The sequence below is a fragment of the Cajanus cajan genome, chromosome 1 (assembly GCF_000230855.2).
Source record: "Cajanus cajan strain Asha chromosome 1, NIPB_CcT2T_4, whole genome shotgun sequence".
Taxonomy (NCBI): Eukaryota; Viridiplantae; Streptophyta; class Magnoliopsida; order Fabales; family Fabaceae; genus Cajanus; species Cajanus cajan.
The window spans coordinates 74,952,713-74,969,729 of NC_138517.1; the positions used below are offsets into that span (position 1 = coordinate 74,952,713).

Genomic DNA, 17,017 nt, shown 5'->3' on the forward strand with positions numbered 1-17,017 from the left:
ATAGACAACATCACCTAATAGAAAAACAGGAAACCAAGCATTAAAGATGATATATTCATGCAATATGTGTGGAAAGTGCACCCTATATGAAAAATTCCTTCTATAGTCCTAACAAGGTTCCCTAAACTAGGAAAGATAGACTCTCTAAAGATAAGGATTGGACCCTCACTATAGTGTGTATGTGTAAAAATAAATCCTAAAAATGTGAAGATACTGAAATTATAGCAATCTAAGGAAGTATTCCAACAAACTAAGGTATCTTGTTTGAGATACCCTATGTAGTAACCTAGGCATCTACATAAAACCAAGTGAACATAACAAGGAAACTATTTAGACAACCCTTGATCATATTATTTGTTAGATACAAAATAGAAAAGGGTGTAAAAAAGAGTCTAGAAGACTTATATAATCTAATTTTGTTTTTGGATCTTAAGGTCTTAGTACATGGTAGCAATTGAAGAAGAGTTAAGATCTTTGTGAAGAAAAAAAGTCTTTTTTCAATCATTTTTAATAGAAAAATAACTTTCCTTTATCTCAAGATTTTTAGAAGAGACACTATCCTCCTTATTCTTCTCTAAGAGTAATGTCTTATTTTCTTTTACTTATTTCATTGTTTTTGGTCCTCAAACACTTATGAAGGTTATTTTGGTTGTTATGACCATCATGTATAGTATGCTTGTCAAATTGTCATGGCCTTCCCAATAAAATATGACAAAGCTTCTATAGGAATTACATTGCATAATCTTTATCTCTATAATCCTCAATGGAGAACTTTATCTCCACTTGTTGGTTCACTTCCAATTCCTCACCTTTATTAAGTCAATGAACATTTTAAGGGTGAGGATGAAGAATGGTAGTGAAGGCTAGCTTGTTAACCAACCTTGTGCTACGGCAATTAGTGCACGAGCCACTATCAACAATGAGAAAACAAGATTTTTTTTGAAATTAAACATTTTGTGTGAAAGATGTTATCTCTTTGTAATAGGCTAGTAGGGCAAGGTTGGCTCCCAAGAAGTCTTTTAACCATTAAAAGATTACCATCGTGAGGATAAACTTGTTCAACACTAATATATCTACCCTTTTTTCTTTTTCATTACTACTAGAGGTGGATGAAGAGAAAGTAACCTCATCTTGTCTATTTTAACTATCTATGTCCTTCATTGTCATGGTCTTCTTAGTGGGACATTGAGAAGCAATGTAGCCTCTCCAAACACACTTAAATCATTTTATATTGCTAGTCTTAGAATTATGGGTTTCTTCCTTATGTGTGGACTTATTATTTTCTTTTTCTATGGATGATTCTCTTTGAGGGTGACTTTTGGAAGAGTACTCTTCTTATTTTAGGGTCTTAGGGTGTAAAAAGGTACAAGATTTCTTCTTGTGAGAAGCTTTCCTCTTCATACAAAGTTGGACTAGTTCCTTTAAATCTCTAAAGAACAAAAGTTCAACTTTATTTCTAATCTCAATATTAAGTCCACTTTGGAACCTAGCAATGGTGATTTTTTCTTCCTCCCTAATTCCTACCGGCCTCATCATATAGAGCTCCATCGTTTGTCTATACTTTTCTACACTAAGGCTTCTTGGTTGGAGTCTTGGTAAATGATTCTGAATCTATTCCTGATTATGGTCTACTACAAGAAACTTTCATTCATATGTATAACAAAGCACTAAGAATAGGAGCTCTAAATAGTAAGCTGAAAAGAAAACGTAATTGGTGTAAGGATACATTAAATAAAGTCAAACAAGAGCTAGAAAATTTAAAATTAGAGCATGAATGCTCTTGTACAACACCTTCCTCATCCACAAAATCTGATTGTGAAACTTGCTTAGTTTTAGGAGAAGAAAATTTTGAATTGAAAGCCTCATTAGCAGGGTTCTCAAATGCCAAATCCAATCTAAACATTTTACTAGTAAAGCAAAGGTATATCCATGATGAAAAAGGATTTAATTCAGATAAAAATGAGTTTAAAAAAACACCACCATCTTTATTAAGAAATACTCTAGGTCATCCATTACATATTTTTATTGTTTCAAGAATGGTCATAGGTTAGCTATTCTTATAAACTGGCAAGTCCATCCTCATAGGTTAGCTATTCTAATCATATAAGTTGTTATATTCATCCTCATAGGTTGGCTAGTACAAGCTATATGAATTATAATATAAAGAAAAGAAATTTATTTAAGAAATCTTAGGATGTATACATATCCATATTATATATGCTAATCCACACCCAATTATAATTGACTTTGTAGGCAACAACAAATCATTTATTTTCATAAGAATTTGACACAAATTAAACATTAAAATCACAAATATCTTATATTCTCACCCAACTCTACTAAAAAAAGACTACTAATAACTTCCAATTTTGTCGACGAGTGGGCAAGCCTTGCACATAGCTTCTAATAGAATTAACTTAGACAAAGTAATCCATTTTTCCTCTATCATATCAAGCTTTTCCTTACTTACTCGTTTCCAATCACAACATTGAATCAACAATCCCAAAGTAAGGCTTACAATTCTCATAGCCATGGCTTGTCCTAGGCAAGCCCTTCTTCCCATCCCAAATGCTACTATAATTTTTTTTCCTCACATTCTTCATCAAACCTATCTGGTTTAAAGCTTGTGGCATCTTTCCACAATTGTGGATCTCTTTGCATGGCCCAAGCATTAATTATGACTATTGTGTCTCGTGGGATGTTGAACCCTTCAACAGTGATGTCTTTTAAAGAAACGTGCGGTATTAGAAGTGGACCTGGGGATACAACCTTAGTGTCTCCAAGACAATCTTCTTAAGATAAGGCAATTTTGGAAGGTTTGACTCATTTAACAATCGATCTTGTCCAACATGAGTGTCTAATTCACCTTTTGCCTTTTTCAACACTTCGGGATGGTTCAATAAATTAGATAATATGACTACTCTAAAGTTCTGGTTGAAGAGTCTGTTCCGCCAAAGAGCATAGCCTGTAATGTAACGTCCATCATAAGAAGTGTGAATAGATGTTTTTATATAGACAAAAATATGCTCTAGTCCACCAACTATGTTTGTCAATTGCTTTCAGTATTTCTATTTCCTAGTGAAAATATGCTTTGGACATTCTCAATAAGTCTGATATGGTTGATTGCCACCCTAGTGACACTCTAATGGACCTCAATGTCAAGCTTCTTATGGGTCATAGGGAGCCATTGGATGACTTGGAAAGATATCGTAGACTCGTTCACAAACTCAATTATCTAACTATCATTAAGCTAGAATTCGTATTTCTAGTAAGTGTGGTAAACTAATTTATCAATGATTCTCGTGATAGTCATTGGACTATAGTCACGAGGATCCTCAAATATATCAAGAAGGTGTTGGGTTGTGGACTCCTATATAAGGACAAAGACAATTCCAAAATTGTCTATTATTCTGATGTTGATTAGGCAAGATCACCATCAGATAGAAAGTCTACATCTAGCTATTATGTTCTAATTGGAAGTAACTTGATTTCATGGAGAAGCAAAATACAATTACTAGATCTAGTGAGGAAGCATAATATCATGCTATGGTAGCAATTGCAAGTGAAATTACATGTATACAACAACATCTCAAGCAACTTCAAATTGGAGACATTCAGGGAACTAAACTCATCTATGATAATCAAGCTATTCTTCACATTGCCTCCAACTTGGTCTTCCATGAGCGGGCTAATCATATAGAAGTAGACTATCATTTTGTAAGAGAGCAAGTTCTCTCAAGAGAGATCACAACTGAATTCTTCCACTCTAGAGACTAGTTAGCATATATGTTCACAAAATCGCTTAAAAGGCCTTGAGTTTATTACATTTGTAACAAGCTTGGTGCAAATGATATATATACTTCAACTTGAGGGGAACTTTTAGGATATTGTGGAGATTTTTTAAGGTTAATCATATCCTAGCTAATCATATCATATCATATCATATTAGGTAAATTCATATTTTTCATTATAAATATAAGTTATGTGTGCTAAATATTGACACATAATTTCTAAATCATCACAGAAGCTAAGGGCCTTATTTATAAAAAAAGGGAAATGAGTTGGGATACGAAGCATCACCTCTTTATCAACTATTGGATATCTTTAAGATCAATAGTGGGGAGAGGCACAACCTTTCACATTTTGGAGTATGTTTCATGCTTACTTTTAGCTTCGAGAATTTTCCTACGAATTCTTACATGTCATCATTGCATTTGATGTGACCATTAAAACGTGGGGGTACATGGAAGGTGCCAATCATGAAATTTTAGGCAAGAGAATAAAATTTTGGTATGGTTATACATTAAACTCTACTTCCAACAAGTTGAAGACTTGGGAGCTTATGTACTGAATAGGTTTCGAACACCTGACAACTCTTGGCCTTCTGTTACATTCCCTGCTCGCACAATATGACTGGTACAACGAAGGAGTACCCGGCCAAGGAGTGCCCATGCTAAGGGTACTTAGTCGAGGGGTATTTGGTCAAGGGATACTTAACCTAACCTGACACATTAAGATGGTAAAAAAAATAATGTCTAACTATTCTGCAATAATAAAAGGATTTGGATGTGTTTAATTAGTCGAATCCGTAAAAATAACTTTATCTTATCTTGTTATACCTACATTTTACCTTTTGAGGGTACGTAACATATACATAATATATCTAATCACTTCACTTACTTGTTAACTTTTGCATCATAGACTCTTTTGTAGGTACTACCACACCACTCACAACATGAAGGTTGAATACAAAAAACCTGATCCCAAGAACTTTGGATTGACAACCTTATACCTATAATTTTGGCAAGTTGTTGAGATTTCCGTTGAAACACTTTTGTTATAATTGTAAATTCGTTTAATTCTATCAACGGTCTCAAACACGGCATGTATACCGGTCGTTCAAGTAGTAAAAATATCGTATCCACAAGGATTAGAAGGTAAAATAAGCATTTATTGACTATTCGTGACTAAAGAATAATTTCAATTTCATAGTTTGTCATGTGAATTCAAAGTTGTGACTATTGGAATGAAAGCTATAAATAAATATTGGTTTGTGAGTGGAAAAGGATAGAAATGGTATAATGGTTTTGTGAGGTTGTGGGGGTCAGATTTCACCAAACGTTACACTAATGAATCCTTAATCTCTTGTTACATACATTGCTTACTCAACCCATAAGTTTACTCAAACCTAATCCCTTAGAGAAAGAGCCTAGGTGCGGATATTGAATATCAATCCCTTGAGTACCCAATACCTACACCCGCATTACCGATTAGGGTTTAAGACTACTAATGGGTCAAACTCTATCCCTAGATACAATCTCCACTAGGCATATGTTCCAGAACTAGTTTCAATGGTATTTCCCAATACCCAATGGAACCTTAAATCATGCAAAGGGTGATCAATCCAAAGCAAACATTAAGCGTAGAAACGTACACAATAAAGAATGAAACAATACATATATATATATATATCATTAAAAACGTAAGGATTATAATAGAGTATGTTGGTTACATCTAACCCCACAAAAATGGGTGGAACCACCAACAATGAGGGTAAATACAAAATAGAGATGAAAGGAGAAGTGAAGAACCGAAGGAAAGATCCACACACGAACGTTCCCAAGCTCTGAGAATTCCTTCTACAGCTCCAAGGAGGCGCCCCTGCGTGAATGAGGGAGAAACCCTCGAAAATGCCTTCAAATACGAGCTTGGGGAGATTAGATTAGGGTTTCACGCCCGGCGCATAATTCTTAGCGCCCGGCACAGGGCCTTCTAGGGAAGTTCAGCACTTCCTGCCTAAGTACACGCCCGGCGCAATTCTTATTGCGCTCGGCGCAATGTCTTCTAGAGAAACTCTCTGTCTCGATCACGCCCGGCGCGGTTAATGTTGCGCCCGGCGCAGCCACTCTGCTCTGCTCCTTAGCTCCTTAGATTTCCAATCCTAAGAGTCTTCAACTTTTCACTCTTCACTCAATACCTGCACAAAAAATGAGGTGGATTAAGGTATTGTTAGATGAATTTGGGTTAGTTATATCTGCACACAAAATGAACCAAAAAGAGAACAATTATATTGCAATGGTTCAGAGGATGAGTGGAATTTGTTCAATAAGTCTCATCCAAAAAGAGGTAAAATTGAGACTTAACAACTCCCCCAAACTTAGAACCTTGCTTGTCCTCAAGCAACAGGTAATAAATCTAGCAGATAGCAAGCAATGCAAGTGTGTCAAATTCTACATCCCAGTTCACTTGTATTTTCTTTTCACAAGCATGAGCCTAAGATGAATCTCCAGTCACAATTATTGCAATAGGACATGACAAGGTGCAAACAAAGATTTCAAAAGAGATCAAAGAGCTGAGAAGAGTAATGACTATCTGTGTATGTATCCTCACTAGGAAAGTGTTTCTCTCTATGCACAGTAGTGTATCAGGGTGAGTGTTTCTCTCTAGTCTACTACTCACGCCACATGATTCAAATTTGCTCTTCATTTCCAAATGAAACCAATGGTAAAACAAATGCAGGCACTTATCACAAGGTCTTTATTAGGGCAATCTGGGTCAAGCAATAGTTATTTTATGGTTTTTCAAGGATTGAAGGTGCTATAGCTTAAGAGAGCAATTGAGATTTTACAATGATGTCCCTCTCCATTACCCAATACAACATTTTGGCACATGCCCTTTACCGGATCCAAGCCATTAGCCTTTATGTGATGCATATTTACACTTTTGCATCTTAATATTTTTGCTTTTGTTTTGTTTTGTTTTGTTTTGTTTTTGTTTTGTTTTTTTTTTGAATGGCTGAACACATACTTTCTTCTTCCCAAAATTCCTCATTCTTCAACTCCCCCAAACTTATTTGATGTCATCAATTTGCTCTCTTAACCAAAGCAAAGGTTATGGTTAATTTTTCATGGTTTGGGATAAGTGGAAGGTGTGGTGTTTAGGCTTAGGAAGGTATGGGTCAAGTGAAAAGTGGAGATGGATTTTTGGCTTAGAAGGTTAACAAAATAAAGGAATATGAATGCCTTGATCATATAAATGCACAACATAAGCGAACCACCAGGGAAACTCAAGCAAAATCTATCATGTGACATAAGCGTAGTTCACTCATAGGTATTTAGGCTCAAACCTCACCCAGCTATGCATCCACAAATTATCAAACTCAGCTCAGTTCTACGATCAACATTGAAACCCGTATGCAACTAGTCATGAACTAAAGATCTAACGTGACTTGAAAATGTCTAAGGTACACGCACCACAAACATCAAGCAAACCACAATCTAGAATCGACCACAAACAAAGCAAGTATCAATGAGATTAAAACCCATGCTGAAGCAGAATCTTCACAAAAAGAACCAACAGAGTAATCACCAAAACGACTAGATATAAAAACAGTTAAAATACTAAAAATAAGAGACAGAAAAATAATAAATTGCAATAGACAAAGGTAAACTAAGGTAGGCTCCATCTGCTTCCATCTATGGGATCTAGTCATCATCATCAGCAACTGCTTCACCATCATTAACTCTATCAGCATCAACAGCTCCACTCCCCCAAACTTAGGAGCCTGGTCCCCAGGCCAACCAGTATATGCCTGAAAGTCCTGGTAGCCGGGAGTGGTCACTGAGTGTAATCATAAAAGAAAATATGGTGAGCACAAAATTTATACATAGTGATGACCAAGCAAATATAGCAAAATAGAGAATATCCTTAGACCAAAATTAAGCACAACATGCATGCACATGGAAATGGACTACGACAATGCAACATAAAGCACATAAAGAAACATGATTGAGAATAGATAAATATTGGCTGTCAGGGGGTGTGCGCCGGGCGCAGAACAGATGCGCCGGGCTTGGTATCAGTAAACGTCCAAGAGGTTCCAAATCTGATATCGCGCCGGGCTTGACTTAAGCGCACCCGACGTGGTGGTTCCAGAGACCAAAAATTGAGTACTAAGCCGAGCGCAAAAGAATTACGCCCGACGTGTAGCCACTTACATGGTCAATTTGCCTAAGTTTTCTTTGAGAGAAGGCCTTATCTCCACCCAGAAACAGAGTTACCTCATCCTCACACTCCAAACAAGATGTACCCTATATTTACCCACTCAAGCATGATTCTAACAATCAACATATAACACAAAATAACTTATACCACAAAACAACATATAGCACAAAACAACATATAACACAAAACAATTATGCATAACAAACATTAACATTGAAATCTACAACAAGAATGAGACGACAAACACATAAACGAAGTTCAGATCTCTGGGTTGCCTCCCAGGAAGCGCTTGTTTACTGTCCCGAGCCTGACAGTGACCAACTTGAATTGCTCTAATTCTCCTTCTCCTCCTGTTGCTATTGTTCCTCCTTTCCCTGTGCTCAATCTCAGGATTGCTCAACAATTGCTCAGAGGGATTGGTCAATTTAGTTCACAGTACCTTGCATACAAGAGAAAGCAGAGGACTAGAGTACACAGGTTATCTCCAACAATTCATTGCTAACATAAAAATAAAAATAACAACAAAAGAACAAGTCACAAATAGCTATAAATACTAAATTGCCTTGCTAATCCCCGGCAACGGCGCCAAAAACTTGTTGAGATTTCCGTTGAAACACTTTTGTTATAATTGTAAATTCGTTTAATTCTATCAACGGTCTCAAACACGTCAAGTATATCGGCCGTTCAAGTAGTAAAAATATCGTATCCACAGGGATTAGAAGGTAAAATAAGCATTTATTGACTATTCGTGACTAAAGAATAATTTCAATTTCATAGTTTGTCATGTGAATTCAAAGTTGTGACTATTGGAATGAAAGCTATAAATAAATATTGGTTTGTGAGTGGAAAAGGATAGAAATGGTATAATGGTTTTGTGAGGTTGTGGGGGTCAGATTTCATCAAACGTTACACTAATGAATCCTTAATCTCTTGTTACATACATTGCTTAGTCAACCCATAAGTTTACTCAAACCTAATCCCTTAGAGAAAGAACCTAGGTGCGGATATTGAATATCAATCCCTTGAGTACCCAATACCTACACCCGCATTACCGATTAGGGTTTAAGACTACTAATGGGTCAAACTCTATCCCTAGATACAATCTCCACTAGGCATATGTTTCAGAACTAGTTTCCATGGTATTTCCCAATACCCAATGGAACCTTAAATCATGCAAAAGGTGATCAATCCAAAGCAAGCATTAAGCGTAGAAACGTACACAATAAAGAATGAAACAATACATATATATATATATCATTAAAAACGTAAGGATTATAATAGAGTACGTTGGTTACATCTAACCCCACAAAAATGGGTGGAACCACCAACAATGAGGGTAAATACAAAATAGAGATGAAAGGAGAAGTGAAGAACCGAAGGAAAGGTCCACACACGAACGTTCCCAAGCTCTGAGAATTCCTTCTACAGTTCCAAGGAGGCGCCCCTGCGTGAATGAGGGAGAAACCCTCGAAAATGCCTTCAAATACGAGCTTGGGGAGATTAGATTAGGGTTTCACGCCCGGCGCATAATTCTTAGCGCCCGGCGCAGGGCCTTCTAGGGAAGTTCAGCACTTCCTGCCTAAGTACACGCTCGGCGCAATTCCTATTGCGCTCGGCGCAATGTCTTCTAGAGAAACTCTCTGTATCGATCACGCCCGGCGCGGTTAATGTTGCGCCCGGCGCAGCCACTCTGCTCTGCTCCTTAGCTCCTTATATTTCCAATCCTAAGAGTCTTCAACTTTCCACTCTTCACTCAATACCTGCACAAAAAAATGAGGTGGATTAAGGTATTGTTAGATGAATATGAGTTAGTTATATCTGCACACAAAATGAACCAAAAAGAGAACAATTATATTGCAATGGTTCAGAGGATGAGTGAAATTTGTTCAATAAGTCTCATCCAAAAATAGGTAAAATTGAGACTTAACACAAGTCCAAGAACATATGTCAACCAAGTAAACTCAAAATTTTTATGGTAAGGGTCCAAAAATTCAACTATGAATAGTGAAAAAAATTCTTAATGTCGGGTAAATAGACACTAAATAAAATAAAATTATAAATGAATAAAGGTTGAGTGTTGATCTAATTTTGCGACATTAATTTTGTCCGGTAAATTGACTCTTAATAATTGTCAAATAGTTTAATCAATGCAAGAAGATAGTGTCATTTTTTTTATCATTGTTGCATACTCCAACGCTTACCTGAGGCTAGAACAATTTATAGTCGACTCTAATTTACGATAATATTGTTGTGTAAACAAGCAAAACATAGATTTATGTTATTTGTTTGAACATACAACTCTTATATAACATTATGATCACTTCTTATCCATCCTTAATTTATTGCAATAATCACTAGAGCTATGTATGTTAGAACTCTTGTTACACCTAATAGTTTTATTTTATTCGTCTATGAAACAATAATAATGAGATAAAGCAAAAGGAAAATCTATTTTATAAAAGCTTTATGAATTATAATGTAAAGTTTTATTCAATAAATTTGGGGGTGTATATTCGCACCCAAAATTACAATTGACTTTGTAGGCAACAACAAATCATTTATTTTCGCAAGTATTCGCAACCAATTACACATTGAAATTAGAAAATATGTTATATTCTCACCCAACTCTACCAAATTAAAAGATTACTAATAACTTCCAATTTTGTCAACGAGTGGGCGAGCCTTGCACATAGCCTCCAATGGAATTAATCTTGACAAGGTAATCCAATTATTCTCTGTCATATCAAGTTTTTCCTCACGTACTCGTTTCCAGTCAAAACACTGAATCAACAATCCCAAAGTATAGCTAACACTTTGCATAGCCATGGCTTCTCCTGGGCAAGCCCTTCTTCCCATCCCAAATGCTACTAACTTTTTTTCCTCACCTTCTTCATCAAACCTCTCAGGTTTAAAGCTTGTGGCATCTTTCCACAAGTGTGGATCTCTTTGCATGGCCCAACCATTAATTATGACTATTGTGTCGCGTGGGATATTGAACCCTTCAATAGTGATGTTTTCTGAAGAAACGTGTGGTATTAGCACTGGAGCTGGGGGATACAACCTTAGTGTCTCCAAGACAATCTTCCTAAGATAAGGAAGTTTTGGAAGGTCTGACTCATTTAACAATCGGTCTTGTCCAACTTGAGTGTCTAATTCATCTCTTGCCTTTTTCAACACTTCGGGGTGGTTCAATAAATTAGATAATGACCACTCTAAAGTTCCAGTTGAAGAGTCTGTTCCGCCAAAGAGCATAGCCTGTAATGTAATAAAGTCCATCATAAGAAGTTTGAAAAATTGTTTTCATATAGACGAAGCAAAACACTTTTTTTATCCATCGGTATCAAGGAGTAACCCTACTTCACCAACTAAACTACAAACCCAGAATATATGATTTTACAACAAAAGCGTTATTATCTCACTAAAACACATGATTTTGAATGAGAGATTAAAGAGAAATCACAATCTTTGGGGAGAAAAAGAAATAAAGGTGAGAAAAAGGTGATACCAAAGCAAGGCCTTTGATGATTTGGTCGGTATAATACTCGGGCTGCGTCTCTTGCAATTTGAGGAGATGGTCAATCATGGAGTTCTCTCTTTGCTTCTTGCTACGGTTCTCATGAATGATCTTATTCAAGATTGCATCATACCTATTACTAATATTCTTCAAGCGCTTCTCCACACTCTGAAAGTCAAACCATCTGAGGAAAGGCAAGTAATCTGCTTTGTTAGACAAGCCCATGAGTTCAAGCATCTTTGCAACCGTCTCTCTGAACTCCTTGGCTTCCTTCACATCCTTTATATCACTCTCTTCTCCGTAAAACCTCTTCCCCGATATCATCCTCATGATGTTGTTGTACGTCAAGTCATGGAACATGGAAGTCATCTCCACGTGCGCAAACTCCACGCGCGAGTTCCTGGCCAACCTCTGTATCAACCGCTTAGTCTCATCGCTACGAATTCCGGAGAATGAGTGAACACGCTGCGTTGAGAGAACATCGAGGGAAGTGATGCGGCGAAGGTTGCGCCAGTGCTCGCCGTGGGAACAGGACCCTACGGTGGTGTTGCCGTAGAAGATGTATTTTCCCGAGAGGGAAGGTAGCCGGTTGGCCAAGGCAATGTCGTGTTTGGTGAAGCATTCTTGGAATGCGGAGGGTGAGGAAATAACTACAGCGAGACGGGACCCAAACCAAAGGGAAACGATGTTTCCGTAATCTTTGGAAATGCGGTGAAAGGCACGGTGGATAGGTTTTTCGAGGAGGTTGAGGTTGCCTATTATGGGAAGTGGTGAGGGTCCTGGTGGCAGGTTTCGGAGTTTTCTGGTTTGGAAAAGGAACTTGAGACTGAGGAGTAACACCAAGATGGAAAGGAGAGAGTACGACAACACCAACAAGGGAGACATTTCCCTTTCCTTTTTCTAGTTGATTATACTATTAGTGGACAATATAACGTCTATGTGTCTACGTGCACTTACCGATGCCATATCTGCCATGCCAAGCCACCTTTATATAGAGAAGAGTCGTAGCATGGCGGGACTCTCTGCATGGTTTTGACTGACAGTGATACTGTACTGATTACAGATTGACAACGCCGTGCCGTGAAACTAGATATTTTTTAGTACAATATTTACGTTTTTTTCTACCTTATATTATAGTATATCATAGTATTAGCAGCCATGTTATAATAGTTGCAAACTTTTAAATATTATATTCTACTGTTTAGCAGCCATGTTATAACGTTGACGAAAAAACTTTTATTCTATTAATTAATAATTCAAAATTGTTATATTGTAAAGGAATTTTGATGAATTGATACGCCGTGTAAGGATAATTGACGAAATAGTCTGAGATGCCATCGCGATTAGTACTACGTGGGTGGTGGGTGTGTGGATGAAAGACGTCAAAAACTACATCTGACACGACTCAGAGTAAGTAACATAGTAGAAATAACATTATTAAACAAATGTTGATTTAATTTTCTAAAACATGTAGTATTTTATTTTTGCCAAAAAAATAGTATTAGAACTCACAAATGTAATTATTTCATATTTAATTTTAAAAATAATCATGGAACAAATCAAATCAAGAAAAGATTAATTTACAAAAACAAAAATATGTTTTTATTAGTCGATAATTTATTGTACCTTTTGTCTCAACTATAAATTACTAAAAAAAACGAAAATACATATATTTATTTTTATTTAATAACTATACTTTTTTTCTATTATTTTTCGGTCACCATTATTTTTTTCTTATTATCAACGTTTTACTATCACTACCATTGTAATGCTATTTCGTCCTAATGAAATAGTCAAAATTTTCTCCAAATGATTAAAGTTATATAATAAAATATTTATCTATATTTAACCTTTTAAATTATTAGTAGTTAAAGATATTTTTGATACCTCCAATTTAAAAAATACAATATTTTTCTTATATTTATTGTCACCGCCACAAGCATTGATCACCAATGTCACTATAACATCATCAACGCATTTGGTGTTACTACTATTATTTCACAAGATTTTTACAAGTACAATGACTTTGTCATACACTTTATATTTCTTTATCTATTACATTAATTAATTATACTTATTTTTATTTTTTTTAATATTTTTTATGATACTACCCTTTTAATTTTTTAATATATTAATTATTTTCTCTAATAATTTTCTCCCAACTCATATGCAGTAAGGTTGGGAATAAAAATGTTAAAAACTATATTAATATTTTTTTTTGTTCGTTCATTCACCGCCGATAGCAGTAATTAATCTTCTCGCTACGTTGGAGGCACCTCAAAGAGTGGGATAACTGGCCCCAAAATTTAACGAATATTCCTTAATAATGAATTAATTTTTTAAAAAAGTTTAATTTTTGATAAAATAAATAAATTTGCAACATACATGTTTACCTTTTGTGTTTTCTATTTATGTATACATGGATTAAAAAAAAATCAAAATAGTAAAGATTGTAAGATTGTATATGTTGATTAAAAAAATTAAAATGAAAAAGATTGAAAGATTTATGTTCTATTTAAAATTTTTATTATAAAATATGTTTTGACATAAATTATCATTTAAAAATTTATATTAGATATTAAAAACATGTTTATATCACAAATAAACTTGATTTTTATACAATTTAACATATATTTTTTTTTAATATTTTTTTTAGTATTAAATTATTATAAAGTATATTTTTAAGATTTGCAGTTCTAACCAAACATTTAACAAATGTCTATGATAGATACATAAGTCATAATATTTATAACATATATTTTAACAAAAAGTTAGGTTCAAACCTAGTAATTAAACTATAATATAACATAATCTGACCTAACTTATTTTCATCCTTAATCATAATTATAGATATAAAAGCTTGTAAAAAATAATTCTAATATATATTTATACTTTTAAAAGTTATATGTAAAATTTTTAATATTATAAATATATAAATAAGTATTCTCTTCACTATCTAAAATTCTTGGATCTATCACTATCTAAAAGACAATAATAAAGAGATAAAGCAAAAGGAAAATCTATTTTATAAAAGCTTTATGAATTATAATATAAAGTAAAGAAATTTATTCAATAAATTTAGGGGTGTATACATATTGATATTGTATATGCTAATTCACACCCAATTACAGATGGCTTTGTAGGCAACAACAAATCATTTATTTTCGCAAGTATTTGCCACCAATTACACATTGAAATTAGAGATATCTTATATTCTCACCCAACTCTACCAAATTAAAAGATTACTAACTAATAACTTCCAATTTTGTCAACAAGTGGGCGAGCCTTGCACATAGCCTCCAATGGAATTAACCTTGACAAGGTAATCCAATTATTCTCTGTCATATCAAGTTTTTCCTCATTTACTCGTTTCCAGTCAAAACACTGAATCAACAATCCCAAAGTATAGCTAACACTTTGCATAGCCATGGCTTCTCCTGGGCAAGCCCTTCTTCCCATCCCAAATGCTACTAACTTTTTTTCCTCACCTTCTTCATCAAACCTCTCAGGTTTAAAGCTTGTGGCATCTTTCCACAAGTGTGGATCTCTTTGCATGGCCCAACCATTAATTATGACTATTGTGTCGCGTGGGATATTGAACCCTTCAATAGTGATGTTTTCTGAAGAAACGTGTGGTATTAGCACTGGAGCTGGGGGATACAACCTTAGTGTCTCCAAGACAATCTTCCTAAGATAAGGAAGTTTTGGAAGGTCTGACTCATTTAACAATCGGTCTTGTCCAACTTGAGTGTCTAATTCATCTCTTGCCTTTTTCAACACTTCGGGGTGGTTCAATAAATTAGATAATGACCACTCTAAAGTTCCAGTTGAAGAGTCTGTTCCGCCAAAGAGCATAGCCTGTAATGTAATAAAGTCCATCATAAGAAGTTTGAAAAATTGTTTTCATATAGACGAAGCAAAACACTTTTTTTATCCATCGGTATCAAGGAGTAACCCTACTTCACCAACTAAGCTACAAACCCAGAATATATGATTTTACAACAAAAGCGTTATTATCTCACTAAAACACATGATTTTGAATGAGAGATTAAAAAGAAATCACAATCTTTGGGGAGAAAAAGAAATAAAAGTGAGAAAAAGGTGATACCAAAGCAAGGCCTTTGATGATTTGGTCGGTATAATACTCGGGCTGCGTCTCTTGCAATTTGAGGAGATGGTCAATCATGGAGTTCTCTCTTTGCTTCTTGCTACGGTTCTCATGAATGATCTTATTCAAGATTGCATCATACCTATTACTAATATTCTTCAAGCGCTTCTCTACACTCTGAAAGTCAAACCATCTGAGGAAAGGCAAGTAATCTGCTTTGTTAGACAAGCCCATGAGTTCAAGCATCTTTGCAACCGTCTCTCTGAACTCCTTGGCTTCCTTCACATCCTTTATATCACTCTCTTCTCCGTAAAACCTCTTCCCCGATATCATCCTCATGATGTTGTTGTACGTCAAGTCATGGAACATGGAAGTCATCTCCACGTGCGCAAACTCCACGCGCGAGTTCCTGGCCAACCTCTGTATCAACCGCTTAGTCTCATCGCTACGAATTCCGGAGAATGAGTGAACACGCTGCGTTGAGAGAACATCGAGGGAAGTGATGCGGCGAAGGTTGCGCCAGTGCTCGCCGTGGGAACAGGACCCTACGGTGGTGTTGCCGTAGAAGATGTATTTTCCCGAGAGGGAAGGTAGCCGGTTGGCCAAGGCAATGTCGTGTTTGGTGAAGCATTCTTGGAATGCGGAGGGTGAGGAAATAACTACAGCGAGACGGGACCCAAACCAAAGGGAAACGATGTTTCCGTAATCTTTGGAAATGCGGTGAAAGGCACGGTGGATAGGTTTTTCGAGGAGGTTGAGGTTGCCTATTATGGGAAGTGGTGAGGGTCCTGGTGGCAGGTTTCGGAGTTTTCTGGTTTGGAAAAGGAACTTGAGACTGAGGAGTAACACCAAGATGGAAAGGAGAGAGTACGACAACACCAACAAGGGAGACATTTCCCTTTCCTTTTTCTAGTTGATTATACTATTAGTGGACAATATAACCTCTATGTGTCTACCTGCACTTACCGATGCCATATCTGCCATGCCAAGCCACCTTTATATACCACCGAATCCGAATTATAATGTTCTGAGGATTTAAAATTTTAAATTGACTGCAATTGAATAACAATGCCAAAGCAGCCAAGCTGAGAACTCCGTTATTTGTTTTAGTACATTAAATATGTTTAATTTACTCGACTTTTGTGCACCTCAGTCTAGTATAATTAGCAGCCCTCTTGTACTATTCGTCTATTATTAGTACAACATTTTATACTAAACTTGGGCTGGTCATCTTTGTATTATTAGCAGCCCTCTAAAATAATATTCACGTGCTTTCTATAATAAATAATAGGGTATTATTTTTTCACATTCAATATTTTATTTGATAATTTGCTCCTAATTCACATAAAGTATGCTTTTGATTGAAGATTTATATAATTGATTGAAGATTT

At 35.6% G+C, this 17,017-nt stretch overlaps 2 protein-coding genes and 1 pseudogene across 2 annotated transcripts; all 3 read right to left on the reverse strand.

Moving 5' to 3' along the window:
• Positions 1–1,324: 1,324 nt before the first annotated feature.
• On the reverse strand, positions 1,325–2,983 carry LOC109806340 (isoflavone 2'-hydroxylase pseudogene; annotated as a pseudogene).
• A 7,484-nt stretch (positions 2,984–10,467) lies between these two features.
• On the reverse strand, positions 10,468–12,488 carry LOC109794878 (isoflavone 2'-hydroxylase-like). Its single transcript, XM_083062649.1, has 2 exons — positions 11,510–12,488; positions 10,468–11,259 (listed from the first exon to the last, which is right to left on the reverse strand). Exons 1-2 carry the CDS (start codon positions 12,401–12,403, stop codon positions 10,651–10,653), a joined length of 1,503 nt encoding a protein of 500 aa, XP_082918775.1. The 5' UTR covers positions 12,404–12,488; the 3' UTR covers positions 10,468–10,650.
• Positions 12,489–14,561: 2,073 nt separating this feature from the next.
• Positions 14,562–16,600, reverse strand: LOC145950836 (isoflavone 2'-hydroxylase-like). The gene is made up of 2 exons (XM_083062653.1): positions 15,627–16,600; positions 14,562–15,376 (listed from the first exon to the last, which is right to left on the reverse strand). The coding sequence occupies exons 1-2, from the start codon at positions 16,518–16,520 to the stop codon at positions 14,768–14,770; spliced, it is 1,503 nt and encodes a 500-aa protein (XP_082918779.1). The 5' UTR covers positions 16,521–16,600; the 3' UTR covers positions 14,562–14,767.
• Positions 16,601–17,017: the final 417 nt, after the last annotated feature.

Coding starts and splice junctions, on each gene's coding strand:
- LOC109794878 (XM_083062649.1), bottom strand. CDS start 12,403: ATGTCTCCCTTGTTGGTGTTGTCGTACTCTCTCCTTTCCATCTTGGTG. Junction 11,260..11,509: donor TCATCAAAGGCCTTGCTTTG/GTATCACCTTTT, acceptor ATTACATTACAG/GCTATGCTCTTTGGCGGAAC.
- LOC145950836 (XM_083062653.1), bottom strand. CDS start 16,520: ATGTCTCCCTTGTTGGTGTTGTCGTACTCTCTCCTTTCCATCTTGGTG. Junction 15,377..15,626: donor TCATCAAAGGCCTTGCTTTG/GTATCACCTTTT, acceptor ATTACATTACAG/GCTATGCTCTTTGGCGGAAC.